The sequence below is a fragment of the Pleurodeles waltl genome, chromosome 3_2, assembly GCF_031143425.1.
Source record: "Pleurodeles waltl isolate 20211129_DDA chromosome 3_2, aPleWal1.hap1.20221129, whole genome shotgun sequence".
In the NCBI taxonomy this organism is placed as follows: domain Eukaryota; kingdom Metazoa; phylum Chordata; class Amphibia; order Caudata; family Salamandridae; genus Pleurodeles; species Pleurodeles waltl.
Genome location: NC_090441.1, coordinates 211,058,945 through 211,072,596, shown reverse-complemented (window position 1 = coordinate 211,072,596; position 13,652 = coordinate 211,058,945). Strand labels below are relative to the sequence as shown.

Genomic DNA, 13,652 nt, shown 5'->3' with positions numbered 1-13,652 from the left:
CTAACGCAGCTGCTTGTGGGAGGAGAATGGACTATCCTTCAAAGATGGCTGCTCCTGGAGAAGAACAAGGAGTCCTTCTATCATGGCAGAGGATGGGAAGAGAATGAAGGATTCTTCTTCTAATATGGCTGTGCTTGAGGAAGAAAAAGTGCTCCGATTTGAGACAATTGTAACAGAGTATCCTGAATTTTTTTTAATTTGCCTGCAGTTGGTACTTGGTGGACAATTAGTGCGATGTCAGTCAGCAGATGGGCGAGATACCCTGAAAAGATGAAGATTTTATCTGAACAGAAACCATTTTCCCTTTTTTTGACCTGTGTGTATAAGGCTTATCAGATCTGCCTCGTGAGGCAAAAACAGGAAGAAATTTGACTTATGATCATGCTAGTCACATGACTGCACTCTTACAAAGGGTTACATACTTCACCACGTAATTGAAAGAAGTCACAGGAATACATTATTTGTGGTTGTCACGCGAATGCAGAATTGTGGGTCATTACATGCCTGCCTTCATTGGCTGAGGTGTTGCCATGTTTTGTAGTCAGAGAGGCTAGTGTAGTTTGCAACCGCGGGAAGGAAGAGGGGGTTTTCCACCAGCTGGCCCCTCTGGGCATTTTTGGGCACACTTTGCCTATTTTTCTTGTAACATGATCTTGAGTGGGCACATCACTCTATTGTGAACCACTGGCTCTGAGGCAGGGCTTGGTATGAGACAACATTAGACTTTCCTGCCATTTTTGCAAAAGTAGGGGTATGACAAGGGTGTTCCCAAGGTACTCCACATAACTGTATTCTCCACTGAAGGCACACCCTACCTATACATCTAACTTCCTGCCGAGTTCCTGCCCTCCTGGAAGTGCCCAGAGACAGCAGAAATCCATGGGGAGGACATGCTTTGGAGCATATCTGGGACTCCTGAGACAATGGGAGAGCAATGTGATTCAGTCCTGGACAGTCCTTTGCCTAGAGCCTGCTGCTTGGGGTTTCAGTGCATTGTAAGCTAGAGTCTAGACCTGGGACATCCAAGAGATGATATTTAAGAGCCACACTTGTCAATATTAGGATTGCCATGTGCAAATCTTACATGACATCTCTTAGATCCAAAACGGAGAGGTTGGACCTTTTACAAGGGTGGAGCTGTGGCTCAAGACAAACTTCTTGGCTCTTCTCTCAGACATTTCTTAAGTTATATGATCTTCCTGAGAGAAACTGGCCTCTTACCTCCAGTACATCTGGGAGAAGATGTTCCCTTCCTACTGCCTGGGAAGTCCTCTTCCTGAAAGTATAAACCTCCCTGAAACAGGTAATGCAGCTGATACTTCACTGGGCCTTTAAGAGGGGTGGGGTCAGACGTCTGCACTTCCTGTCATGGTTACATGGACTAACAGGACTTGTGTTTCCTGTAGCTAAGGTGCTTTGCTATGATCCTCCTCACTCCCTGAAGGTCTGCTGAGGCAGCGGTGCTCTGAGTCTGTGCCGTCTCTTTTGTATTATTTTATGTGCATGCAAGGTTTCTTGGTCACAGGTTTGTTGGACCTCATGTCTACGGCCTGTTGTGTGAGCCCAAAAGTGTATACTGATGCAGGTTTTATCTTTAAAACACAATGGGCTTTCCAGGCAAGCGTTTTGCCTAGGAGTGTTACAATCAGAATGGGAATGGAAGGTAGCTTGTGTCAACGAGTACTGGGCAACCCTTACCACCGGGACAAGGAATAAGAGGCCAGAGATACTCAGCCGCTGCTCAGCTGAGGAAAATGGAGCCTGAGATATCCCACCCTCAGTCGACATGACCACCTCATTCTGTCACCTGCTCACAGCTCATGCAAGTGCACAAAAAGGCACTTTCCATCTCTCTCTCTCTCTATCTATCTCTCACTCTCTTGCTCTCTCTCCCATTCTTTCAAGTCCTTTGAGGATTTTGGGGGAACAGCAAAATGTTTGAAGACACCTCTTGGCAGCAAGACATGCATTTTCTGGGGATAGGTTACAGCAATCGTAGCTCACTTTCTTGACCACACAGTACAAAAAGACAACATCTTTAAAAAAACACAACCCACCCAGCTCTTCAAAAAGTGCTTCTTACTGGCCCAGGCAGTGTCTAAGCACTAACAAAATACAATTCAGTTAACTGAGGCACAGGGGATAGAGTGACCTGCAGAAGATCGCACGGGATCTGCTGACCCGAAGGCCAGGGCCTTTTACCAATCTCTTCCCTCCCAATGGTTTGGGACATCACCTAGTCCTGGTGTGCAGGCACAATGCTCCTCATACATCAACCCACCCATGGAGCAATGCAACCTGTGGCATGCTAAAGTTTGGTTCCCTGAGCTTCTCAGGAGAATTTCAAGCTATTGGTGGTGTCTCCCTTAACACTCAACCCTGTTCAATGCCTGGATCTCAAAGGGAACAAAGCAGATATTTCAGACTGAGCATCAAGATGAGGGAGAGCACGTAAGTCATAAAAGGCTATCCTGCCCATCTGTGTCCTGTTTCTCCTAGGTACCCACAACGGTGGCTACTGTATCTTCCCTCCCCAAACCAAACCCAACGGAGACCATTCCTGGAGACATCATCATCCATAACCTCACTCTGGCTAGCCATTGAGATATCTCCATTTAAAGTTCAACTTCTGACCATTCCTGGAGATGACCCCTTCTGAGGTCCCACTACTGCCAACGCCTTGAAATATGTCCAACCATTTTCCATCACTTGAGCAGAGCTGTAAAGATCTCCATTCAATGTCCAACTCCTGATAAGGACTGGAGCGTTTCCCATCCAGACCCCAGCTTCTTCTCAACTATTGAGATATTTCAAACAAAAGCCCAAATGTTCATCATCCCTCAAGATATCTCCACCCTCAGGCCCTGTCCATTACGAGGCTTTGAGATATCTACATACAAAGTTCGACTCCTGACCAGCAGTGGATACATCTCCAATCAGTGTCCAACTGGTGACCAGCCCAGGAGAGATCTCCATGGAGAGTGCCTGTGGCAGCCAGTTCCACCACACAAAGATTCACCAACACTGACAATCACTGTACATCCTCCCAGACATGGTCCATCTAATGTTCAGCTCTGGTGATCTCTCAAGACTACATCTCCACCCCTGTAAATAGTCTAAATGAGAACATGTCATTGGTTAGCCCTGTCACTTTCTTCAACCATGATCCTGTCTTTGCTGTCCTCTAGAAATCTGTCCATAAATGATACAACTGTTGGGTTAGTTTTGGTACAATCTTCACATCAGATCCCAAGAGTAATTGGCTTGGTGAACTCTGTAGATTAGACGTAATAATTGATTAGTTTTAGAGTTCTCACTCAACAGGATCACATGTAATATTTGTGCAGATCTGATATCCTCTCCCTTTAGAACCCACTAATCCTGCCCCTTCTAAATATCTCCAAATAAGATACCATCATTGCAGTTATTGTGATCTGTTTCCATCATTGCACATCCCTAGTGATCCCAACACAATGCAGCACAGGAGATCTTTCCACAATGGATCCCATCTCTGCATTGTCTCGGGCATGTTCCCATCGCTGTGCAGCATACACGATCTTTCCACAATGGATCCGATCTCTGCATAGTCTCAGGCAGGTTCCCATCGCTGAGCAAGACGTGAGGTCTTTCCACAATGGATCCGATCTCTGCATAGTCTCAGGCAGGTTCCCATCGCTGAGCAAGACGTGAGGTCTTTCCACAATGGATCCGATCTCTGCATAGTCTCAGACAGGTTCCCATCGCTGTGCAGCATGTGTGGTTTTTCCACAATGCATCCCATCTTTTCACAGCCCTCATGATTTTCTCAGTCAGATTCCCAACATCGTGCAGAGCAGGAGATCTTTCTGCATAGGATGACACGATGGCTCGGCCATGAGAATCCCACCAGTCAGCATTGAACAACATAATTTCCCATTCCTGGTGACATAGTATGCATTTGTTAGTCAGCTTCTGAAATTCCACCAGAGAGGACTCCATCTCTCCTCACTGATGGTAATCTCCCAGAGATAATGGCATAATTGCTCAGCCGAAGTAATCTGTCCAGAAGAATCCCACCGTTGCTGTGCCCTGGTTATGGCTCCAGGTCTAATCTTAACATAGCTTGGCTTTAGTCATGTCATCAGAGAGCATACCAATGCTGATGGACTATAGCTCGGATTCTGGTCAGCCCTCTTCTGCTCTTCAGACATGATCTCGCTGTCAACCCAGCCCTGTGCCTGGCTCCTGACATACTTCCAGCATTGCTCATCCCTGGGTCTGTCTTCAGACAGTATCTCATTGTTGCTCTGTTACAACCCTCTCTCCAGGCATGATTCCATTTTTGCATGGCCCTGTTCTTCTCTTAATACAAGGTATCATTTTTTACTGTTGTGACACTGCCGCATCTCCAGGCACCTTCTCCTGCCGGGCTAGACCATGCTCTGGTTCAGCCAAGCTCCTTGCATTAGCCATCCCTGACATGCTGTTCTTCTGCAAGGATGTCCACGGGGAAAGGCTCTGTCCATACATCCAGGTCCAGTACTTCTCCTTGGGTTATACCCGGACGGCGGGGCCAGAGCCTGCAGTCAGTGGGACAGTGGAACCGCAGTCGTAGTCCAGATCTACCACCGCATGGGTCCCAGCGATCACGCCACTCATCGATGGGCCTGTCTGACGCTCACGGAAGTGCTGGATGTAGCTCTAGGAAAGACAACAAAAAAAGACATGTGAGGCCCACAAATCTGAAAAGGTATTACCCCCACCCCACCACCCACCCACCACCCTGCATCCTTCCTCCATCTAAGTAAACCTCGTCGTCTGAACCTATTGACCCAGCTTACAACCTGCTGTTCCCTCACAGGGTCGATCTCTCTAGTTGGTCCTCTCCACAGTTCATTCCTTGTCTGATGTATTATTTTACATTACAGATCCCTCTGGTGGAGTTTCTTTCTGTCCATTCCATCTCTGATTTAATGGCCTGCCAGGCTCATTTCTTGTCTAGGTCTAAAATTCAGTAGTTGACTTCCTCTGATTCATGATATCACTAGAGTCTGATTTTTACCCTCCCTGGATCACTGCCTCCTTCGTTTATTACATCACTTGGTGATTGCATCACAGTTCATTTGCTCTAGTTAAGTTCCTCTCTGGTGCATTACTTGTCTAACCTGCTCTCTTCCTCTTCCATTCTGTTTTTGACTTGATATGTACCTAGGCAGCCCATTCCTGGATTCTTTCCCACTGATTCATTTTCTCCCTTGTTCTTTTCCTCTCTAGGCGAGACCATGTCTAGTTTATTTTATCTACATCACTCTTTCACTGCTGCATTCCCTTTCTCATTCATTCCATTTCAGGTTCTTTATTTCTCTGCTTCATGCCCTCTGTTCTTAATGTATTCCCTCGTTGTGTGGTTCCATTGTTGCTACATTCTCGGTCTGATTCATCCCAACTGTGGTACTTGTGGTGCCTCTGGTTTGAAGTTTCTTTAGATCCTCCACTTCATAGTTCAATTCTACTCTGCGTAATTCTCCTTCTCATTCATTCACTCTAGTTTTATGCCCTTCTATTTATTTGCTGCCTATTTAGTTACTTTTCTAGATCATTTCCATGGGAAGGATTCATATTTGGAACCAAACTTCTACTTCCCTTGGCTTTATTCTGTGGAGTTTACTTGGTCAGTGGCTCACAGTCCCTGGCCACAAGATAGGCCTGGTGGCTAAGGCTAGGCATGCCCCTCTTGAAGATGATGGGAAGATGCACATCTTCAGGTTTGGCCTCTGGGCCATCTATGTTGATTCTCTGCACCTGCAAACGACACGAGCAATGTATCAAGGGAGGGTCCTTAGCATCCCATAGAAGCAAGGATCGGATGTCTGGTCTTCAAAACTCCATTAGATGCAAGTGTAACCTGACAGACCTGGTCCCATGAGGAAATAGCATCATTGGGTCCTCAAGATGTCAGGATGTCTTTACCAGACCTGCCATCTTGAGGAAATCTAATCACTGGGTCCTCAAGAATTAAGGATGTCTTTTACAGGCCTGGCATCTTGAGGAAATCTTATCACTGGGTCCTCAAGAAGTTAGGATGTCCTTTATTGAGATGGGAACAACAGCAGGTCTGGTAAGATTACTCCGACATTGTAACAAAAGACTCTCTTCCAGATCAGACTATCCAAAACCTTACTACACCATTTGCAGGATCTGCAAAACCGGTGGGAATATCTATCTGCAATTCCACTTTGGCTTTGTGCTCCATTATGAAAAGTAGGCCTTATAATAAGATAGAGGAAAGTCAATAATTTGTGGTACCCACCCTTCATTGTCATCAACCACTTGATTGGCTTGTGATCTGTCTGGAAGAGGAACTTTGTACCCAAAAGGTAAGGTTGGAGCATCTTCAGGGCCCACCTATCACAAAGTATTCTTTTTCAATGGTCATCCAGTTCTGCTCCTTAGGAAGTAGCCTTTGGCTGATACAGGCCACTGGATGCTCTCTACCCCTCTTTTTAAGTTGAGCCAGTACTGCTCCAACTCCCCTATCTGAGGTACCTGTGCATTGCAGGGCTGACCATATACAGGATCCTTCAACAGAGGTGCATTACATACCACTGTCTTCAGGTTTTTGAAAGCAGTCTGACACTCTGCAATCCAAATCCCTTTCCAAGGGTGGTTCTTGGATGGTAAGATTGTCTGGGACACCACAATGGTCTATAGTTGACCACAAAGTTTACCTGCTATCCAGTGAGTCTTAAGAAGGCTCTCACTTGAGTCTGGGTGATGGAAACCTCCCACTCCATCAAAGACTAGACCTTGGCGTCCAACATTCGGATCTTCCCATTGCATTCCCGATGCCCTGGGTAAACTACAGAAGACTGGACCTTGTGGCACTTGGTTACCTAATGGTCAGTTTCACTCCCTGTATCATGACCAACACCTGCTCTAGGTGCCTCTGGTGTCTTCCCACACAATGCTAAAGATGAATGTCAACGAGTAGGTCATGCAGAACTGTTCCTGCCCTGACAGCAAAAATTAATGTAGTCTTTTCCTTGAGAATAGGTGCTTAAGCAATCTGCCATTAACTATTGGTCAGATCAAAGGAACTCAAGTAGTGAGCAGTACCCAGCCAGTTAACTAAGTCATTAGTCCTAGGAATCCATATTGGTCACTTAAATGAGGACCTGGTAGTCACAAAAATGCAAGTCTATGGATCCTTGCCTGGACATCGATAATACTGTCCAGTGATACCCAATGACTACAGGAATGCTTAATCATCAAGTCTACCATCTTGGCATCCTCTGCTTTGCAAACCTCCTGGAATGAGTCAGATATCCTGTAAACCATGCTCTTCACTGGCAAGCTCTCCCCCAGGGCTCCATCATGCACACTGGCATGTGTCAACCCTAGAGTCAGCAAAAAGATAGGGGAAAATCGTCCTAGCATCTCTCGAGACTCTCTTTGCTACTCAGTAGGTAGGGGGCAAGTTGTACCCCTACGAAGAACCATCCTTCTCATTACTGTTCAATTGGTCAAGACTCACTGTCTTCCTTGACCTCTTCTGTAACTGCCGAAATGCTTACTGTGAAACTTCTTCGGAAGAATGGCCTAAGCCAGTTCAGATGGAATAACATTTATGCTCCCTTATGGTAGCTGTGTCCAGCATGTAGCATTCCTCTGCAACCTTGTATGGCATGCACCACTTATCCTCCAAAGCTACAAATAAATTTCAGTGCCAACACCCTCTTACCCTCATGGGTCGTAGGTCTTATGTTCTGACTTACCACTCGACTGGAAAGTAGGACAGGTTCAACAGAACCTCACTGTGTCGCTGCACAACCCTGGCCTGCAGAATAAAGAGACCGACCTATCCAGGATCTGCTTTATACCCAAGTGTCCTACTAAGGGCACCCTGTGGTCCTTGGACTACAGGACATTCCTCCATATGAATTAAAAGCTTGTTATTGGTTCCTGGCAGAGGATGCACAGGCATACAATATAACAGTCCATCTTCCCAGCGCTTCTTCCAAGCATCCCTTGCTAACCTCCTGGGCCTCTTTTGCAAGTCCCACAAGGGTGGAGCATGCAACTTGTGCCTGCTGGGATTCCTTCCTGGTAGGTCCTCCCGTAACGCACAAACCCAATAGCCCTGGCAGTGACCCAGATGCCAATACCTGGTTTGCTTTGGGTAACTCATCCGCTCCTTCTTCTGGAGCTGGGACAATAGCTGCACATTCAGTGCCTTCTCAAAGAGTCTGTCCTGATCACTGGTCCTTGCAAATATGGAATTGGCCCAATCTCTTCCTGAGAGTTACATGCAGCCTGGGACCTGTTTAACACAGCTGTCGTCATCTAAGCAATGTAGGTTTCTGGTCCTTGTTAAAATAGGGACAATCAAAGTCTTCCCCAAGCGACATCCAGCACCATGCTTCAGTCACACCCTTCATTTGTAACTAATTTTGGGCAATCAGGTACTCTATGCCTATCAAGCCTGTGCCATTGACATGTCCTCTCAACGATAGTCCTGTAAGCACCTGTATCCCTGGAAGGAGCATTCTTCTCATTATTGCTAGCTAATAAAACAAAGTGGTATTTTCATAGATGTACTTAGAAGCATCTGGGTCCTCTTCCCAAGTGTCCATCGCTACCAGATTGAGTGTCACAGGTCCTCTTTGGTCCGTTCACCATGAGCCACTTGCAGGTTTAGTGTCACAGGTCCTCTTGGGTGCATTCACCATGAGCCAACAAACATGTATCATAATCATGGATGCATCGGTACAGGGTCTTTCACCTCCAAGTCTCTCAGGGCATGCCCCTCCTTGTGACATCTACAACAAGTAATTACTTGGGTTTGGAAGAATCTTCCTGTCCTCCCTTATCTTTCTGTACTTGACAGGTAAACAAATCCCCTTTTGGTATGCTCCCCTGGATGCGTTGGCATTGACCTGACCCTTCCCCTACAGTGTGGAACCAGTTTTTTTTACGAGTGGTTGCCTCCCATTAGCTTAGATCCATACAGCTCCAGGCATTTAGTTATGCTGTTAGCCAGCCAGCCAACACTGCAAGGTTCTTGGATTCCTTTTCTTTTGTCTGACATGTATTCCTTGAGTTACTCTCATCCTTGAGTTGCTCTGTTATTCTTAATTGGTTGAAAACATTAGATCTCATCCCTCTCACCTGCTCATCACACCACAGTGTCTTCTGCCTTGCTTTCTTTGAATGTCTGACGATACTGAGCTGACTACAGCCTTAGCTGTCTGGTCAGAGCTCCCTTCCTTCGCTCCACTCTAAGTTCAACTAATGACTTATAGGTATCCAAAAAATGACTGATGTCCTTCTATGGGCAAGCAACTCATTAAAGTGCCCCCAGTAAACACTTCATTCCAAGACTGTGCTCCGCAAGTGATCTTAAAATCACAAACCATTCCAGAATATCCTGGTCTTCCACATACAGGTGCATAAGCATGCCTGGAACCGTGGCACACCTACAGAGTTGAAGGTCGAGACGCTGTTTCAGATAAAGCTGTCTTCGCTGTCACCTGGAGATTTTCCTTCTCTAAGAGTACTCTCTCTCTTTCTAATTCTCTCCCTTTCTCGTTTCACTTTCCCTTCTTTTCTCCTCTCAGGTCCAACCCATCTGTCTCTTCCACATCCTTTCCTCTTGTCCTGTCAAGCTAATCTCAACATCTCCATCTCAAAGTCTCTGACCTAGGCTCCTGTAGTCTTGGCTTTCTGGAGAGCCAAGAGCAGGTTGGGGATTTCAGACGACCCTCTCAAGAACTAACTCCTGGAGTTGGTGACAGCTATAACCTTGAAATCAGGCGGAATGTGATGCAAATGTGTGAGCATGTTTGGGTGTGCCTCGGAGAAACCTCTGCTAAGCAGCTAAGACAGCACTTTGCTTCCCTGAGTTCCCATTACAGTTTCTTCTCTCCTGACTTATCCAGTTTCTCTAAATGGCCTCTAACTCATAAGGACCCCTCTGTTCTTGTCCCTGGGACTCCTACACCCTTTCAACATAGATCCCTCAACTAATCTAAAGACAGAGGGTGCGATTCACAAAGAGTGTTCCGCACACGTGACGATCTCTGCACTACGGTTTCTCATTGTGGGGATCCCGCCACGAGTGCAGAGGCTCTTGGTGAATTTGGCCCAGAGTGTCGAGGCCTACCTCAGCCACCCTTGTGTCTCTCATGTTACTGTGCAGGTTGTAAGGTGTGCAACTTGGAACTGGCTGTTGCAGATAATCTCACTACTTTCTGCCAATTATCAGGCCCCATTCAGAGGGCCATGGGGGAAGCAGGGGCTACTGCGCCTTAGCTGTGGGGCTCGGTCCATCCTACTATAGCTCTGCACACAGCATGTGGCTTCCAGTGCTAGTGATGGGGGGCAGTCACAGGTTTCTCAGAGAGTAACATGGGGGTGCTAAAGCACAGAACTCAACAATCACACAGCAGCCCAATAACTGATCGTCCAGTGCTTTAATTTTACCACCACATATGCAGGTTCTGATGGTCTATCAGTATTTTAATTTGATAACTTGTTTTATTCTCTTTTCTGCTTTCTTTGTATCTTAATCTGCTCTTTTCCTATTCATGTTTGTTTTCTGTTTCTATCCTCTTTCTTTTAATGTGTATGGTCACTTTTTGTATGTCTCTGGATTCTCTTGTGCTCTCTTTTTTATTCCATTTTGTTCTCTCTTCATAGTTTCCTTGCTTTTCTCTTTTATTCTTATTTGTACTATTTTGTCATTGCTATGTAGACATATGTTTGCTCCCTCTTTGTATTCTCTAGTGCTCTGTTGGCTTTAGGATTGAGTGCTTATGAGTAATACATTATTTCCTTACATTCCTTCTTTTTGTTTACCACCTCTTGTTTCTTTCCTTCATTTGCCTCTTTGCATTCAGATATATTCTTTGGTATCTTCTGTTGATTCTCCGCCTCCAAGCCTGGCTCCACTCAGTCTTACCTCCTAGCCATGTTTGCCTGGCACCGCAGACCCTTCCCTTACCCAGTTCTTCGTTACTTGCTGTCTTCCACTTCTAGATGAATATACACCAGTGGATCATCCTTGGGCAGAATACTTTATAGCGGAAAAGCACAAATGTTGGGCAGAGTACTCGATGAGACAGAATAGTGGCAGAGTGCTCTGTGGGAACAGTGGACAGTATTTGGACACAAAGTGCCCAAAAGAAGCACAAAAAATGGCAAAATGAATGTAGTGGTGTAGAACATGGGCTGTGCACTCTCCTGCCATCTATGTTTTGGATACTTTCGCTTTTTTTCTTTTAAGAAGTGCTTTATGTTTTGAGGTGATGACTTCTTAAAACCCACAACACACTAGGACACAGATTCCACCGTAGACTGTGGTTTCCCCATAAATGGGTAAGTGAATATGTAAAAATACAAAGCATTGTAAGTCTGTGTACTGTAAGGGCATTACTGCAGATCTCTGCAAATGTGCTTCAGCCACCTCACAACATGATCTCCATTGGATCCCTGTGTATGAAAACATTAATGTGGGTCTTGTCTCAGCTTGGATAGCTTTTGTACTGCGGTAGTGCCAGGGGGTCCCCTTATCGCCTAACTCTGGGATCCACAGACAAACTTGTCTTTTGTTAACAAACTCTTGCCACCTTAGAAATGGGGCATGCAGGTTTTCACTGACAGTAAAAAACATTTGAGGACCTAGGAGCAGCCTTTTGGCTTCCTTTAAGATTTGCATAGATTCTTGTGGAAGCTGCAAATATCCAAACTCTAAGAGCTCAGGTGGCAAATTGCTAGACTGAGGGATTCAAGAGTGAGGTGGGGAAGTTGACACTGATGCTGAGTGACCAAATCCAGACGTAAGGCACGTTCTTGATGAAAGTGTTTGGACATTTCCAAAAGCAGTGTGTACTATGGATGACCTGCCCACTCTGGAGTGATACGAATACGTGTCAATGGGGCATGCCTTATGATCAGTGAGAAAAGGGCAGAGAGTGATCAGTGGGAGGTGAGGCAGGGACTGGTCAACAGGAGCAGAGAGGAGAATGACGGAGCAGAGAGGAGAGTAATCAATGGGAGCAGGGACAGAGAGTTACCGGGGCAGAAATGGTCAGTGCAAGCGGGGGCAGAGAGTGCTCAATGGGAGCAGAAAGTGATCAACTGGAGCAGGGGCAAAGAGTGACCAATGAGAGCAGAGAGTGATCAATGGGAGCAGAGAGTGATCAATGGGAACAGAGAGTGATCAATGGGAGCAGGGACAGAGAGTGGTCAATGGGAGCAGAGAGTGATCAATGGGAGCAGAGTGTGGTCAGTGGGAGCATAGAGTGATCAATGGGAGCAGAGTGATCAATGGGAGCAGAGTGATCAATGGGAGCAGAGAGTGATCAATGGGAACAGAGAGTGATCAATGGGAACAGAGAGTGATCAATGGGAGCAGGGACAGAGAGTGGTCAATGGGAGCAGAGAGTGATCAATGGAAGCAGAGAGTGATCAATGGGAGCAGAGAGTGATCAATGGGAGCAGAGAGTGATCAATGGTAGCAGAGAGTGATCAATGGGGGCAGAGAGTGATCAATGGGGGCAGAGAGTGATCAATGGGAGCACAGAGTGATCAATGGGAGCAGGGACAGAGAGTGGTCAATGGGAGCAGAGAGTGATCAATGGGAGCAGAGAGTGATCAATGGGAGCAGAGAGTGATCAATGGGAGCAGAGAGTGGTCAGTGGGAGCATAGAGTGATCAATGGGAGCAGAGTGATCAATGGGAGCACGGAGTGATCAATGGAAGCAGAGAGTGATCAATGGGAGCAGAGAGTGATCAATGGGAGCAGAGAGTGATCAATGGGAGCAGAGAGTGATCAATGGGAACAGAGAGTGATCAATGGGAGCACAGAGTGATCAATGGGAGCAGGGACAGAGAGTGGTCAATGGTAGCAGAGAGTGATCAATGAGACCAGAGAGTGATCAATGGGAGCAGAGAGTGGTCAATGGGAGCATAGAGTGATCAATGGGAGCAGAGTGATCAATGGGAGCACGGAGTGATCAATGGGAGCACAGAGTGATCAATGGGAGCAGAGAGTGATCAATGGGAACAGACTGATCAATGGGAGCAGAGAGTGATCAATGGGAGCAGGGACAGAGAGAGGTCAATGGGAGCAGAGAGTGATCAATGGGAGCAGAGAGTGATCAATGGGAGCAGAGAGTGATCAATGAGAGCAGAGAGTGGTCAGTGGGAGCATAGAGTGATCAATGGGAGCAGAGTGATCAATGGGAGCAGAGTGATCAATGGGAGCACGGAGTGATCAATGGGAACAGAGAGTGATCAATGGGAGCAGATAGTGATCAATGGGAGCAGAGAGTGATTAATGGGAGCAGGGACAGAGAGTGGTCAATGGGAGCAGGGGCATGGGCTGATCAGTGGGGGCAGGGAGTGACCAACGGGAGTAAGGGCAGACAGTGATAAATGGGAGCTGAGAGTGATCAACTGAAGCAGGGCAGCTACTGTTCTGTAGCAGCAATGAATAGTATAAAGCGCTGTGATGGATAAAGGGCAGAATTTGGTGCAGTTGCTGTACACAAGCAGAGGGTACTGTAAGAAATGCTCATCAGGAGCAGGGGTAGGGCAGTAAGTTCTCTATGGGGACAAGCTGCAGCACAGACCAGTCTTGGGAACAGGTTGCAGAGTGCTGCCATCACATT

The 13,652-nt window shown here is 46.5% G+C and overlaps 1 protein-coding gene across 2 annotated transcripts in view; it reads right to left on the bottom strand.

Moving 5' to 3' along the window:
• Positions 1 to 200: 200 nt before the first annotated feature.
• The window catches only part of TMEM198 (transmembrane protein 198), a 189,770-nt gene continuing 176,318 nt past the window's right edge, over positions 201 to 13,652 (bottom strand). The window contains exon 5 of one of the 2 annotated variants that reach the window (XM_069227202.1): positions 201 to 4,680. In XM_069227202.1, coding sequence (XP_069083303.1) covers positions 4,534 to 4,680 — 147 coding nt within the window. In that variant the 3' untranslated portion in view covers positions 201 to 4,533. The remainder of the gene's footprint in view (positions 4,681 to 13,652) is intronic. The other variant, XM_069227201.1, reaches the window with a different exon arrangement.